The sequence below is a fragment of the Plectropomus leopardus genome, chromosome 8 (assembly GCF_008729295.1).
Source record: "Plectropomus leopardus isolate mb chromosome 8, YSFRI_Pleo_2.0, whole genome shotgun sequence".
NCBI lineage: Eukaryota > Metazoa > Chordata > Actinopteri > Perciformes > Serranidae > Plectropomus > Plectropomus leopardus.
In genome coordinates this window covers 31,546,921-31,563,868 of record NC_056470.1, presented here as the reverse complement: position 1 = coordinate 31,563,868, position 16,948 = coordinate 31,546,921, and the positions used below count along the sequence as shown (strand labels likewise).

The window sequence follows — 16,948 nt, the reverse complement described above, 5'->3', positions numbered from 1 at the left end:
GTTGTCCTTCCCCAGTGCTATAAGAATTATTTGACATGCCTCTCCTATTTTTGCACCACCTCCTCCCCCCTCAGAAATAACAAATGGTCCCTAATAATGATAAAAAGTCCTGAATTTAATCATTTGTCATTCCATCCATACTTTTACTTGACCTAAAGTACTCAGTTAGACTCCGCCACTTTCAGCATAAATACAAAGGCTGCTATTTTTCCAACTCTAGCCAATGCATTTTTAATGATAGCTGTTGCATCTCAGTAATAAGTACTAACAACTAATATTTTTAACATCCCAAATCAAAATCAAACAGCACCCTCCTACAGAAGTCCGGACTAAGCTCCGAATGTCCGAACGGCCTGAATCCAGCCTGTTTCTGGATCCCAACACAACAAAGTGTGAGTGACTGTAGGGGAATGTGACCACAGCTGACAGCAGGCCGTGCGAGTCTCGCACTGACCGTATGAATGCATGTGAGACAACATGTGTCATGTGAGTCGCGTGTGTCCTCCCTCCCTGCATGCCTGCTCTCAGATCTGCCTGGATTAGTGTGGAGGTTCGCAGGGGAGCATGTAGATGAAACACTGCACACAGAGCCCCCTCCCCAACAGCTGAGAACACACAGCGGCCCCACAGCGGCCCTTCGTCTTGGCTTAGCACATACAGCGCCACGTGGCACCTGCTTATGCACCCTTGTTTCCACACATCCTGCAAACACGCCAACACACACACACACACACACACACTGATTGGCCCTACAAACGCAGGCATGCCCGCTGCGAGGGCTGTGTCATCCGTGAGCGGCATGCCAGTCGCTCAGCTGTAATAAAGCCGTTCTTCTTTGGAAGAAGATGACTGGAGTCCTCTGAGGTGAATCAGGATTATTACCTTAACACTTAATCCTTCCAAACACTGGCACGCAACAAATGAAGGCAACACATTTTAAAACACTTACTGACACCGACTGAAACACACAGCTGATGTTAAAGACATTAAACTGGGGGGACACTTAGAATACCTTCAGATTCAAAACGCCTCAAACATGATTTATAATTAAGGATGGAACTTGTGGGTTTCGAGCAACAGCCTGGCAGTTCAGTTTGGCTGCAACGTCCTCACCGCCGTCACGATTTTTAATGCCTTTAGACGGCTTGGCGCATCCTAACAAGCTGGAAAAATCTGCGGGTAATCAGTCTATGGAATTATATGACGCATTGAGGGAAAGGCCACAGATAAATCCAAACCCAGATTACAGATCTGACTCGATGTGATTCAGAGCTCATCCATCACAGAACAGAGAGACTCGGCTCAGTAATGATCTCTCCATCTCCATCAAACCTCCTGTCTGTCTCCAGCCTCCCCGCGCTTCCCGCTCCGACCAAACTCGGCCCTCCTCCGGAACAGCTTGTCCTGCCAGAGCACACCTAGCTGTTATGTAATAGCACGCATCGACGTGTGCATGTGTGAGGAGTATAACGGGGGTATTAGAGCCGCAGGCTACAGTTTCTCTCACAGCCAAGAGTCGTGGTGTGTCTGCAGAGAGATAACAGGCTTCCCTTGTTTGGCTGTGCAAAGCCTGATGGAGGGGAGCACTTTATCAAACCCGAATCTCTGATCAAATCTAATTGGCTTCAGGTTTAAGCATCTGTTACTGACTGAAGTTTAACATGACAAAAAAACTCAAATATTCAGTTTAGGTCTGTGTTGCTGTTTTTTGGCTGAGAATCCATTAACATGTTTTAGTGATTTTTAGTTAATGTTCTAAATTCAATTATCACATTTCAGTTACTGATCAAACAAATGTGTCATACTGGCTTTTTGTACGCTCTTCAATTATCTGCATGATGAGCGAACAGACAAGAAATCAGAAAATGTGTCAACAAGAGCGACGAGGCCTCTTAATGAGAAAAAAAAGGCTGCTTTAGCGATGAATAAGTCAAATGAGCGTGACCTATTTCCTATAAAGACGAGGTTTAGTGAGCAGCAGATTGAGTAAGTTTGGTTGGGTGTGTTCAGCCTGTTAACTGCAGTTCTTATGCTATTTAAATATGTTTTCTTTTAAGTCTGGTGTTGGGGAGGCTAGTCTCTGTGTTATCTCATTTAGACCTATTGATATATTATTTTGAGGCAATTATTATTTGTATGATGTAGTTAAAGGAAGGCCAACCTCAGCCTCCTTTATATACTGATTTAATTTAACTTTAAGGCACTTACAGCCCACTGTCGGTTCTCCTGAGTCTTGTTTTGTGCTGATATGTGAGCATACATAAGGTTTTAATTAACCCTTTATTTAAGACGGGAAGACCCTCATATTTAGTGATGCTGAGCATTTGCAAAGACATTAGAAACAATCAACATGCAAACAACGGGAACAGTGTCAGGCTCTGAAGCCAATTAACATTATCAAACATTATCCCAAAGACTTACATTGGGAAAGAGACATATGTAAATCAGCGGACACATTTTTTTGAGTGTCAAAATACCCGCACAATTATCTGTTTACTATCAGAAGTTGATCCATTTGGTCTGATGCAATTTGGAAAGTCTTGAGAGCTGCATGATTAAATTATTTTATCTCCATTCAAGTTTGTGGAGCACTAAATCATAACTTAGCTGCTCTGCTGTACTCGGCTGTCGCAAGTCACTTGTGCTTCTTCTGTAGGAGCCCCATAATGCGGAAGATCTGAGTATTTAAATGGCTTTTTTGGCTTCACGCTCAACTGAGCAACTTTCCTAGGAATAAAATGCTGTATCCAGCCTCGAATGCTGTATCCAGGTCTCTTTATACATCCATGGTAACAACCTCAAAACTGTCTGTTGGGGATTTTTTAACAGTGAAAGCTACAGCTTTTGGCATTGTGATTGTCTATTAAAAAAAAGAATCTTAACAAATCTGGGTATTTTAATTTTAGGGTATCGCTTCCAAACAGCTACTGGAAACCAACACTAAAGGTGGATAAATAAACATCAACACCGGATACTGACAAGCCAACCAGATGTTAATAAATATAGGTGAGAATTAACAGGTAGAGCCGGCCAGCAGTGGAAACACGCTCCAGCTCCAGCTTTTAATAAAGCTTTTTATATGTTGACTATATGTGTGTATGTGTGTATGTGTATGTTTATGTGTGTGTGTCACATTGTTAGTATGAGTGTGTGGAGGGGTGCGGCTGGGCTCAGGACATAGAGGTTAATGTACAACGTGTAAAATTTACTGCATCTAAAAGAAAAACATGCAAGAGTATAAAAAAACTCTTATCTGCTATTGACATATTGTGAAAACAGGAGTTCTCACACATGTATCGCTCTGTAACACACACACACACACACACACACACACACACACACACAAAACACCCACACAAACACACAAAACACCCACAACACACACACACACACACACACCCACACAAAAGAGCAAACTCAACTCCCTGTCATTGTTCCAAGTGGCCATCATCAACGTCCACTCACACACACACACGCACACACTATAGAAAAATCAAAGCCAACCTGAATCAACACGAAACACAACAGTGTGATTAATGCGTCATATTGGGGAGAATGGAGGAAACTGTTTGGTTGAGTTGAGCTCAAACCGTTTTGTTTGGGCCAACCTTCTGTCGGACTCTGAAAGGTCTCATTGCGCTGCAGTCTTTGTTGAGACTGCGGGTGACATCCAGGTACGCTGTGTTTAATTACACGGGCCAACTTTAATGCTTACCATCACTCCACTCCCACAGAGAGGCTGCTTTAAAGGTCCTGTCCTAACACGAAAGTCATCACCGATTTGGCAACTGGCGGAGATTCTCCTCAGCAGTAAGTCATGTTAGTATTAACTCCTCATCTGTCACGAGGAGCTTCAACTTGACTTTTTGCTGTTTTTTTTCTTTCAAAACCCCACCCTTGTTTGTTATTTCTCTCTTTTTTTACACTAAAACCCCACCAAAAGAAAAACGCATCCCAATAAAACACACCCATGCATGCAAACGATTGGTTTGCAGCAGGCGAGGCAGAGTCATGCACAGTCTTGTTCAAATAGTCAGACTGCAGTGAAGTCAGTCAAACATCCGGACAGACTTTGGTCAAACCAGCTCATGCACAGTCTACAACTAATCAAAGATAACCCCAAAGTCAGACACAAGTCCACATCATCAGTGGTTCATAGTCTACGACTGACGGAGAGACAACCACTGTCTCATGTTCACAGACACACACGCTAATGTGCTGACCTTTGACCTCTGCATACATCAATACTGTAGCAAACAGAGACCACACAAACACACAGGTGGACCCAAAACAAAAAACTAAATGTTTACCTGTGATTTTACTTTGTAAAAATAGATTAAAAACTGAAATCCCCAATGGACTGTTTAAAAACTATCACAACATTTCAAACAGATCCCTCAATATCGAGAAAGTAATACTCATTTGAGGATGACTGCTGGGTGTTTCCAGAAAACATTACACGCAAGTTGTTTTAAGTAAACATTCATTAAAGGGCTGCAACTGACAATGTCGAAATTTCACACGCTATTTATAGCAATTAGGGATGGGAATCACAGAGATATATAACTGGTGCACTCTCTCCCTTTCCAAAGTAGTTAAATCTGTTTTATCTAAAGTAAAGTTTTAAAGATAAATTTCTCATTTCAATAATTTTTATTGCACCAAAATGTATCTAGTGGACTGAAAAAGCAAATTATTTTATTTTTCTATCGGCTTCTAAAGGTTTAATTTGTATTTGCAATATTAATAGTTAATGTTATTAAAAAAATTGATACTTGGCATCCGTGTATCAATATAATATTTCCACACAAAATATCGGAATGCTATATTATGTTATTATTATACTGTATTAAATATATACTATATCACTTTGAAATGACTTTCAAGAAACAAGAAACATCCATTATGGGGTTGTAACTCATGTAAATTCAGTGTGGAATTGAAGATATTTTCCACAATTTAATCTATTTTTTAAAAAAACATCACTTCTGATGCAGGAAATTCCCGCACACATTTATGGGAATACAGGCAGCAAGCAACTTGATAAGAAATGCAAGAAATTATTAAAAGGTGACAAGAATATAAGTTTAAAATAAGCATTTAGAAGGAGTAAATTTAAAAAATAGGAAAAATGTCCCTAAAACTATATCAATATTTTTTAAAATATTTTAAATATATATATTTTTTTAAAAATTTACAAAAAACTGTACCATTTTAAATGTTTATTATTTTTATTTTTTTCAGCACTTTATGGAGGCATTTTCTTGGGTTTTTTTGTTTTTTTTTAAAACTTTTTTGGGGTAGGGGGTGGCTTATTTTAAGTTAATTTGCTTGTAAGTTTTTACTAATTTCTTGTCTTCTTAAGTGCTCACTACCTTCTCCCCATGTTTCCCCAGGAATGCAAACAAATTTGCTTGGGCTTTAAAGGGTTAACTTCCTGAAATATTTCACTTTTCCAATATTTAGTTTCCCTCTGCATCTTCTCAACCGACCTATGAGACGCTGGTGTTAACTTTATCTCAAGCCAATCACCGTCCTGCATACAGCTCTGCAGTCAAGACACTGATTAGTTACTAACTGCAAAGCACAATCCAATATCCTGCATTAAGCGTGATTGATGCTCCCAGAAAAAGTTTAAAGAGCTAAATGTCTGCAGAGCGAGCATGCTTTTCATCAACCTGAGCTGACAGAGACAGAGCCAGGTCAAACTCTGCTACATGTTACTTTTCCTGCTACCTTTTTTTGTTAAGAGCCAATTTTTATCGTCCTCTTGGGAGCTGAGCACACGAACCCATCGGGCCTCCCTATGTGAGCAGGAGAGGGCCAGCTTTCCTAAACACTACACAGAGTTGCCATTAGCTGTGGCCCAGTAGGTGGGACTGAAAACAGCGGCCAGTAAGGCTGCAGGAGATCAAAGGGGGAGCCTGGGCAGGCCTGGCCACGACGCTGATTTATTTTTCAATAAATAAGCGATGCATCTGTTGAGGAGTGGCACGGGAGAGAGCCGCCGCTCGCTTGCTTTCTTCTGCCGCCATCTGTCCTCTGGCCTGGCGAGGAGGTGGAGGAGGAGAGCCAGGGCCTGTTTTTTTTTTTTTTTACTGTTGCCGTTATGCAACAAGACTGCCTGCCTCACCGCACGCCTGTTCTCTATTAACCGGCTCTCCCTCATTCTGGTACCAAACAGCCCTGACGCCTTCACACACATATGGATTTACTCAAACAGAGGCACTTGTTGTGTTTCATCCTCCCTGGAGAGAGCAAAGAGAGCGTGTGTGTGTGTGTGTGTGTGTGTGTGTGAGAGGGCCAAACACATGTTAAGCATGTTCATCAAAAGGAGCCGCGCTGGTAAATTCTGGTGAGTATTGGTTCACTGACGGACATCAGATGTAGTTTAACAAGAGATGATGTCAGTCAAACTGCAAGTGAACATCAGACAGTGACAGCAGGTGGATATAATGATCCCCATCAGGAAAAATGTACATTCAAACACATGTAGTTGAGACGTTAAAGGATCATTGCTGCTTCTTACAACTTAACTGCACAGTTCAGGGTTGCCCCTCTGCTTCAGATCGACCTGCTCGCAGAATCAGAGACCTCTTTTAAATCACGTCTTGAAACTCATGTTTACAGACTGGCTTTTACGTGTTGTCGTCTATTTTTGATTTATCTTTTTTGTTTGTGTTTTAATTTTATGTTTAATTCTATTATTAGCACTATTACTTACGTGTTTACTGATTCTATGCTTTGAATTGTATTTACTCTTATTAGTATGGATTGTTATTGTTATTTTTGTTTCATGATTGTTGCTTTTTTGTTTAATTCTTTAAATTTTGTCTGGCCTTAGTTTGGCATTATTGTTTGGCTGTCATGTCTTATGTGTAACCCTTGTTGCTTCCGCTTCTTGCCTTGTTTGTGCTTTATAGCACTTTATAAACTCTGTTTTTAAAGTGCCATATAAATAAAGTTGTTATTATGATGATGATGATGATGATGATGATGATGATTATTACTATTATGCATTTTAAAATATCATCTTGAAAAGAAAAAGTCACAAGTACAAAGAAATTTATCTAAAAAACAAAAAAGAAGCAAAAAACAGACAAAACAAACATAAAAAACCCAAATAACTAAAAGGACACTATTCCTTAAATATATGCACAGAGAAGATGTACTGATAGTAAATATAGGGGACATTTGGAGGTTTTATCATACGCGTATAAACTAACGAACGTTTCAGAAATTATCAGAGTTGGAGAAGAAAAACAAGAAGTTACAAAGCATCAACCCTCTTACCCCTGTACGTTTCTCCAGTTTATGTCATTTATATGAATATTTATATTTTCATAATAAAAATAAGAAACATTTCAAACACTTTGGTACTACCCTGCATGAACACTAAACACTTTCACAAAAGGTTATATGTCACAGTTATGAGGCTTTATGACTGAAAAGCAGCTGTTATTAAAAAAAATGATAAAAATAAAACGTGAGAATCAGCAGGAGTGATTCAGTTAGGTCCACCTTGGCAAAGAAAGGAATTTTTTTTTTAAACATTGCAACATGCATCGCAATTTTAATCAGGCATTTTCAGGTTGCAAAATTCCCTAAAACAGCCCACAAAATCCTAGAGAGATTGAGCAGATGATGATCCACGTAGAAGCCATAATTAATAAGAGGCATATTTGTGTTTTCATTGCACTGTCGAGCTAGTTAACTCCGGTAACACAGTGCAGGATTATGAGTAAAAATGTAATCATTTTTTCTCATAAAATAACAGTTTGGATGCTAAACTGTGGAAGTAATGCTAAAGTTACAGGTAGAAAAACCCATTTTTAATCTATTTCTTTATACTGTTGTTGTGTTTTGGGATTTCATCACCTTGCAGAGTCTTTACAAACCAAGTATCACTCTGACCGCATCGCTTCAGCACTTGATAGGTCAGCAGTGGTTAGTGACAGGTGCTAAGCTATGGCTGGACAATCACTGTTCAGAGAGGTTGAGCAAATAACCAACAGTTCCTAAATCAGTATTTGGGGATAAAACTAAAAGTTGGTGCAAATGTTATGATCGTGATAAACCACCAGGAGAAGAGGTCAGTGCTAAAAGGCTAATAATTTTGCCATTTGTCTTTGTTTTATCTTCAAAAAATAAAAAAATATGATCATGTTTGTTGCTGTTCAGGCTTCTTTTTATATTACAGCTTCCCCGGATCTCACTATTTAACTAGGTGTGTTCAACATGAATATTACAAACAGCAAAGATGGACAGAATAAAATCCAAGTTGTAATAAACTGGAATTACCCTGAAAAACTTATATCAGTATATCAGACTCTGTTTGTGTGACTCATGTGTTAGTTTGACACTATTTGGATTACAGACTGTGTAACTGTACACAGCATTTCATAATGTCATCCTCCTCTGCTCAGTGACACATGAAGGGAGAGGAGAGGTTTTTCCCAGATTACAAACTATAGATGTTTAGGAGAAATGGACCAGTTCTGCAGAGGTGAGACAGAGCGACAGTGACCGTTAAGCGTTAAGTCTTAAGTCATGACTGATAAGTCTCGAAATACATTTGAATACCTTAACTTGAAGTTTCAAGTCCTTAACAAGTCAAAAATATTGCCATTTAAGTTGTCATATATCAAATTTACAAAAATCATGAATGCTCTTTAAATGCTACTGAACTTCATCATAAAAGCAGTAGTGCTGACATCAGAGGTTCAGACTTTATTCTCATGAGCTCGACTCGAGTCAGAGTCGAGTCACATTTTTGATGATTTAGACGCAACCTGACAGAATCAAACAAGACTCAAAACAACTCGGCTTGGACATTAACATCAATGAGTTGTGACTTCACTTGGACTCGAGCCTTTTAACTTGAAAAAGCTTGATACTTTTCACCAAGTCATTTTGGGAGGAGAAAGTTAAAGACATTTTTCTAATATGAGACAAGTGAAAAAAAACAGCAAAATAGTACAGAAACATACACAATTCATTCAGTTGTGCTCCAAGTGAATTGTGCTATAATGCTGTGAAAGTGTTTGTCCATACTACTTATTCATGATATGATGAAGTTCAGTCACACTTGTTTTAACTTTAACTAACCAAAAATATGGATATATGATTGCTCTGCTGTTAAAGGGGCATCACATTTGGTGAAGAGCAAATAACGTCTTGTTTAAGAGTCAAAATTTAAAGTTAAGGACCCGCGAATTGTCTCAGGACTTGAGTGCAAAGACTTTACACTTACTTGTGACCTGCAAAACAATGACTTGGTCCCACCTCTGGCTCACATTGTGCTTACATAAAACACAGCTGAGTGAATTGTGTTTGTTTTTGTCCTCTCTTTTTTTATTTAAGTTACCACATATTGGAAAAACGTCTCTAACTTTCTCTTCGGAAATTGGCTTGGTAGTATTTTAAAGTCAAAGGACTCAAGTCCAAGTGAAGTCACGAGTTGCTGATGTTAAAGTCCAAGTCCAGCTGCAAGTCTTTTTGATTTTGTTGAGTATAAAGTCATCAAATTTGTGACTCGAGTCTGAGTCAAAGTCAAAGTCATATGACTTCAGTCCACACCTCTCATCTGGTATAATTAACACGCTGACATCATTTTCATAATTAAACTGCGACACAGCTAAAGTAAATAACCGCATTATGAAATACAAGCATTTGCATTTCCTCTTCTGGTAATAAAAATGCAAATTACAGGTGTGTCTGAATATTCATCAAATTTTTAACGAACGACTGTCCTGATGTTGCATCAACATGACCTCCATTACTTTTTGTCTCTGCCACTATCGCAAACAGCAACACAAACAATCTAAATGTGAAATCAGACACTGCCATCTGACAGCGCACACGCACACACACGCACACACGCGCGCGCGCACGCACGCGCGCACGCACGCACACACGCACGCACGCACGCACGCACACACACACACACACACACACACTCTTCAGGTTGCAGCATTTTCCACAGAAAAAAACCTCAGGAACAAACATGCTCACAGGAAATACTGTAACTCCTTTTCTGTTAAGTAGACGATGCATTCCAGCGAAAGGTATGTTTCAACATGCAGCCACTGCTTGCCCACAGAAGATATTAACAACACATTTTCTTACTGGATCACTGGCTATGGTCGCTCTGTCTCAACTAAATAAAAGCAAACAATTACTAAAAACTGGAAATTCTTTAAAGGTTGTATTTTTGAATATCTTAAAGCGAAAGTTGAATTTTCTTTAACTGTTTTTAGCTCTGTAACTGACTGAAACACAGCTGACCCCAACCCCCGCAGCAGCACACAAATGTTTACATGACACTGAAATGACACATGCCACTGTCACAGTGTCGTCAGACTAAAACAACACACTCAAGCTCGAGGAGAGAAACGCCACTAAATCCTCTTAGCTGAAGAACTGAACTCGACTCTATTCAGCTGATCAATTCGGCTACAACGGAAGAAGCAGCAGCAGCACTCACCAGCAGCTGGTCTCTCTCTGCTCTCACAAAGTCAAGTGTACTGACTGCTGTCTGAGGCAAATCTTTGGCTGGACTGTGACGCAACCAGCCTTCCTATCCATAGCTTCAGGGCAGGAGAAGAAAGAGGGATAGACAGACAGGAGGGCGGTGAACAAGACCAAAAAAGGAGGAAGTAAGACAGGGGTAAAGAGAAAGGGTATTCAAAGTTATATCAGAATCGATTTTGAAAACAGCTTCCAATTTTGTATAAAGATTATGGAAAGGAGAGAAGTGTGGCGGGTGCCAGGGGGTACAACTGGTGAGTTGATATAAGAAGCAGATGTGAAATATGCAGACAAAGCAGGAAAAACAGGCTTTAAGCACTGGTCTGCACAGATGTGAAAGTGTGTTACCTTCACAGTCTCACACAGACACAAAATGTCCATCAACAGAAAAATAATCGGTAACTATTTAGATAATTGATTTATTGTTTCAGCCATTTTTTTCAGTTTCTCAAACGGGAGAATTTTCTGCTTTTTCATCGTCTCACAGTTAATAATAATAATCTTTGTTGTCTACAGCATGTTGGAATCACATAAAGCTGCCCGCTGAAATTCAAAGATTCGAATCACTGGTCAGAGGCTCTTCAGTTAGCTGAAATTGCTTCAGTTTATCAGTGTGCAAAATCTGGGGACCAAACCACACCCAGATTTTGCTGCAGAGTGAGCGCTCTTGACTTTTGGCCTACTCTTTGGTACAGTCACCTGCGGACATAAAGGCAGTAGCACAGAGGAGAGACAAGGGATAACATAACAAAGAGATAACAGATAATAATCTTCTCTCTTCTGCTTAAAAGTGGTGACTTTACAGCTCACAACAACTGAACAAGACACAGGCTTGATTGGATATCTAGTGTCCACTAAAAATGTTGCGCACCTTCAATCCACCGTTAGTGAGGACAGCTTGTTTACTATATTAAGTGAATACAAAATGGTCACGCTACGTAAATTGTGTATCTTTTTAAAAATTATTTTCTAAATCTACCAATTTCTTGCAATTCATGGTACACTTATTACCAAGTTGCTCATTGCCTCATTGGGGCAAAAAAAAAAATCGCACCAATTTGCTGTGGGTTCAGAGGTTTAAAACTTGTGAAAGGCATCTGAAAGCAGCACAAGAAAAATGATGTCACTCCGGGTTACAAAGGGTTACATGATATCAATATTCAGTTTATTAAAACCATATTTATCATCAATACTGGTTTATTGAGACACCCTTACTTACAATGTAAGAAATTCAATATGTCTGGGTTCTGTTGGTTGATTGAAAAGTGATTGTCGTCAGCTTGAGCTCGAGAAAATTAAAACGGTCATTTTTCACTGTTTTATGTTGTTTTGTAAACATAACAATTAATCGAGTTTAAAAAAAAAGATTTATCAATGATTAAAACAAGTCTCTGTTTAGTTCTGCTATTTGTTGCTTTAACAGAGAATGAATGAAAAGTGCAACCACACGTGCTAATGCAGAGTGTTTCTTCAGCAGAGTGTTTCTTTTCTGTCATAAAAAGTGTTGTCCCACTGAAATTCAAAAAAGAAAAGCTTGTTCTTTATATTTACATACCATAGACGACTCCACTTTCACGGAGAGGCTTTTACTTTCAGTGGAAGAACAAATCAATATCTCCAACAGACGACAGGTGGTGAAACTTTTAGTCCCAACGCGGATCAAACTCGCTCTGTAGTCCCTCAGATAAGAGCCTGTGTTTCAGTTAGTTTTAAAATAATCCCGATTCTTTGCGAAACCAGCGGACTGATTTAATCTGACAGGCGGCGCGATTGAAATAGCGTGACAGAGCTGAGAGGCTCACTCTGTTTACTACTGCAGCCTAGTGGGGCGACACACACCAACATACACACACACGCAGAAAATCATCAACCCCGCCTATCTGCTCAATCACACACCCACATGCTCACACACATCCTGACTGAGTCATGAATCCTCCCCCTGAAACTGAGCTCTCTCCTCCTGGGAATTAACAAACTTTTCCGTCTGACGTACAGCTCTGTGATGTTTCGGCTGATCCTGATGTAAACCAAACTCAATAGTTCTTTTTTTATCTTATTCACATCCGTGCTTAAACTCTCCTGCCTCGTCTGAACTTTGACCCTGAGGTGACGGAGGGTTAAATGAGGGCGTTCAGTTGGGTTTCTTCAAAAGGGGCCGACCAGAGGCAAAGTGTGTTCAAACACAACCACCGCATTAACATCACAATACAGACATTTACATATACACAGCAACACAGTTCAAATTTGTTTTTGAATAAAAAAAGGATAACAACAAAAAGGGAGGTTTGTTTTAAGGGTTGCAAATCCTAAGCACTTACCTTAATCAATAACTGTTAAAAATCAACGATTGATTAGTCGGTATTTGAAACATTGCTAAACATAGCAACATATTGCATATATTCTGACAACATTACACAGCCTATTAATAAATCAAACAAATTCCACATGTTCAATCGAGTGTTTCCAAACGCAGCCTTTGTCACATCTGACAATATGCTGATGTCACAATGATGTCATCAGGGTTATTTTACGAGGAGACTTAGCATTTATGATAAAAAAAACCTGCATTTAGAGCTGCAACAATCAGTCAGTAATTTGATTTGACTGATAATGATCAGGAACTATTTTGATAAGCAATCACATCGTCAAAAAAAGAAAAGTTAGATTTTTGCTGGTTCCAGACTCTCAAATAAAGATTTCTTTTATCATATAAATCTTATATTCTATTTAATATTTTTTATTGTTCTTACTGGTCTCTGTACTTTTTACTTTGAGTCTAATGTCTTGTGTATGACCACATCTTGTTTTTTTGTGCTGCATTTATTTAATTGTGAGCTGCATTCCTTGTATGAAAACTGCTTTATTAAAAAAGATTATTATTATTATTATTATTATTATTATTAGTAGTAGTAGTAGTAGTAGTAGTAGTAGTAGTAGTAGTAGTAGTATGGACTGTTGCTCAGATAAGAAGATAAGACAAGTAATTTGAGGACACCACGTGAGACTTGTGATTGCCATTTTACACGACTTTTTCACATTATAGAGACTGAATGATTAACTGATTCACTGAAAAAAATAGAGTAATAAGATTGTAAATTGAAAAGGTGGGTGTTCGCCATGCAGGGAGGTTTTGATAAAGACATGCTATTACAATGAATTATGGGAAATGTAGGATTATGTGGGGGGTTTGTTACTGTGTTTAGACTAAAGGTCAAAATATTTCAGACTCTTTTTATAACCTTTTTATAATACATTTTTATGAAGATGAAATACTGAATCTCTGAAATATCCCTTTAAACAAACCATTCTTCCAGATTCTCAGACGTGAGGATTTGCCGTTTTTCTGTAACCGGCCCATAAATCAATAATAAAAGTAACAGTATCTGCAGTCCCTGCGTGGTTAGGTGTGTGTGTGGGTGTGTGGTGTAAGAGCGTGTATGATTTATAGCCTAATGTCCTGTTACAGTCTGTTGCTCTGCCCACAAACACTCGGCCCACTACTCTCCGTTCTTTTGTCATTCAGGTTAATCCGAGATGAACCGTGTTTAAATCCCCCGCAATTAGCTAGCTCACAAAAACAATTCAAGCCCCTCAGGCTGGGGGCCACGTGTTTGGAGTAAGGGGGGAGGTGCACAGGGGAGATTTTAATGCCTAAACTCCACCTCCTCTTGTCTTTGTGTCTTCAAAACAAGGCGACCTGTTGAATCCACGCCGGCCCGCCACCCCCCACTGTCAGCTTTAATTAGCGGAGGATATATTTTAAAGAGTGGACAGCAGCGATGCAATCATCTTCAAGGATTAGACCCCACTGGCACTGCCATTACTGGGGGGCTGAGCATGAGTGACCTCCCCTTGATGCCTGACCTTGGCATTAACCCCTCAGTGACCATAAGCTCTGAGTTCTTTCATGTCTTCAAGGGAAAACAAAGGGAAATGTGAGCGTGAAGAGGATGAGCGGGATGGTGGAGGGCCGTTTCTAGGATCTGGGGACACCGGGGGCTCAGCCCGAACATCTGTAGGGGGGTCCGAAGGGGGATCCTACTTTTTGAAGAACAAACTCCATTTTGATGCTTTTTTTATGCACTCTGGCACCTGATAGCCTTTTTTAACTTCAATTATAAATTGTGAGGTTAAAAATATCAGTGATTGTGAGCTGAAATCTGTTGACTAGAGTCGGGAAAATAGTGTCTTTTTGTTAAAAGTACAAGTATATGTATAAACGGAATGACGAATAATTAGATCCAGGGCTTTTAATCATTATTAGGGACTGATCGTTATCTGTGAGAGGGAGGGGGAGTGCAAAAAGGGGAAGACATGTCAAATAATTTTCAAAGCTCAGAGGAAGGACTTATGTTTGTTTTAATTTTGGCTTATGGGAGGGTCATATAACTTGAAATGGCTGTGTCTTGTATTTATTTTACTGCCGATTTTTAAAGGAAACATGCCTTCCAGGCCTGTGGGCTCGTCAGTTTGGGAGGCATGTTTTAAAAATTACCAACAAAATTAAAACCCAAAAAAATTTACTGTGCACAAAAACAAATTGCCCCCCCAAAATCACTGAACAAACTTTTAAAAGACAAAAAAAATTGTTTAAAAATTTCTGGCATTTTATTTCTTTTTTTTATAAATGTTTGCTGATTTTTTTTCTTGTAATTTTTTGTGATTTTTAAAGAGAACATGTCCTCCAAACCTGCGGGCCTGCCAAAATAAAACTTGCCTAAATTAAAAAATTACACCATTTATCACAGCCAGAAACTGTAAAACCAGAAATTAAACCGGATTTGAAAATTTCTCACAGTCAAATCATGTGGAATAAACACTTTCAGCATTTTCCCAGAGCCGCTCAGGGGAGGCTCAAGGGAAAACATTTGTAGCTTTGGACGCCCGGGCCTGACGACACCACTGGGTTGATGTGACAAAAAGAGTTAAAGAAAGGCTTAAACCCAAATATTTCACCCATGATGATGCTGCTGGAAGTTCCACGGTTTCGTGGCTGGCTTCAGCTGAGAGTGATTTAGAGAGCACGCTTCCACCGCCATAATAACATGTTCTGAATTGGAGATTTTTCAAAGCTTATTATCGCCTCTGTAACTAAGCGCCGCAGACTGATGTTCTCACAGCATTTCATTAAGCAGCGTTCTCAAAACACTCGCAGCACACCAACAATTAGAGGGGTTTGCCTTGAGAAGACTCTTCGCATGCGAGGGATTTACGGGGAGGTTGTTTTCTCAATCCATCTCCTCGCTGGGGGCCTTCCCTTAAGTCTTTGAACCCTGGCTATATTGGTCGGCCCATACAAGGCCGTTTCCATAGCAGCGTCAGATAGGTACCCTCTTCCTGTTATTCCCCTGTCTGCCGCGATGCTGCTTCCTGACTGGGATGCTCCTGGGGGGTTAAACTGGCGTCACTGGTGCACCTCCCTGATGAGACATTGTATGTTTGGACACACATAAGTTAATGTCCAGCTTGTTTGTTATTGCTTGTCAAACTGTCTTTCCACTGACCCTGATGGACAGATACGACCTTTTTCCCACATTTCAGTGGCATGACATCATCATTTTCGTGAGTATTTGATCCCAAAACTCAGTGGCAGCTTACAGCAAAGTAGCAGAATGATGGCTGATCAGTCAGCTGCTTTAAAGCTGCTGTTATTAATATTTATATTTATGTGCGAAGGCCTTTAGACCCGATGCTGACCCAACGCTAGGTGGTTTGCATTGACCAAAGTCAAGCCACTAAAACCTCTGCCTGAAGCTCTAGAGCTGCTGCAAAGTCTTTTTGCCCTGTCCAAATCTCATCCTACACGAGCTTTAAGTTCACACCACCATATTTTTAATTCATATTTGGTCAAATCCAATTTTTCAGAATGAGGTTTTAAAATGCGGCAGGTAAAAGAGATGAAACACATTTCCAAAGGTCATAAAGAAATCTGCATGCTCTATGTGCTGTACGTGCTGTGTTTTCTATTTTCATTGGAATCGGCCGTTTCACATACAGTCACCTCTACGTTAGCGTTAGGTGACGTTGTCTGATGGAAATTGAGTCACTGTCTCAGAGCCATCGGCCTATCTTTCTGGAACATCGCGCCCCGTGACGCTGGAAAAGTACAGCGTCAGTGATTGGTGGATGAGGTCTGCGTGTGTCTGCAGGGAGCTGCAGCCTGTTGAAGCCTGCTGAGGCGGTCGGGGATGTGTAACAGTGTAACACCACCGGAGAGAAATGTCCGCACGAACATGTGAATATATGAAGACAAGAAAGCTGTTCGGTCTTTTACAGGAGAAGCCTGTTGTGCTGCACAGACTTAATAATAGGAAGTTTTCATGAGCTGACGTGTGCAGTGCGACATCAGCTGGCACCCAAATATCATTACGCAACTCTGATGATCAATTCGGTGATTCCAATGTAGAGGAATTATAAA

The 16,948-nt window shown here is 39.8% G+C and overlaps 1 protein-coding gene across 4 annotated transcripts in view; it reads right to left on the bottom strand.

The window, feature by feature from the left end:
- plekhg5b (pleckstrin homology domain containing, family G (with RhoGef domain) member 5b) overlaps positions 1–16,948 on the bottom strand; it is a 95,968-nt gene that overhangs the window by 39,468 nt on the left and 39,552 nt on the right. The window contains exon 1 of one of the 4 annotated variants that reach the window (XM_042491262.1): positions 12,086–12,345. The exons of 2 other annotated variants lie outside the window; for them this stretch is intronic. In XM_042491262.1, the coding sequence (XP_042347196.1) occupies positions 12,086–12,088 (3 nt within the window). In that variant the 5' untranslated portion in view covers positions 12,089–12,345. Of the gene's footprint in view, positions 1–10,486; positions 10,561–12,085; positions 12,346–16,948 lie in introns of those variants that run through there. One more of the 4 variants, XM_042491263.1, reaches the window with a different exon arrangement.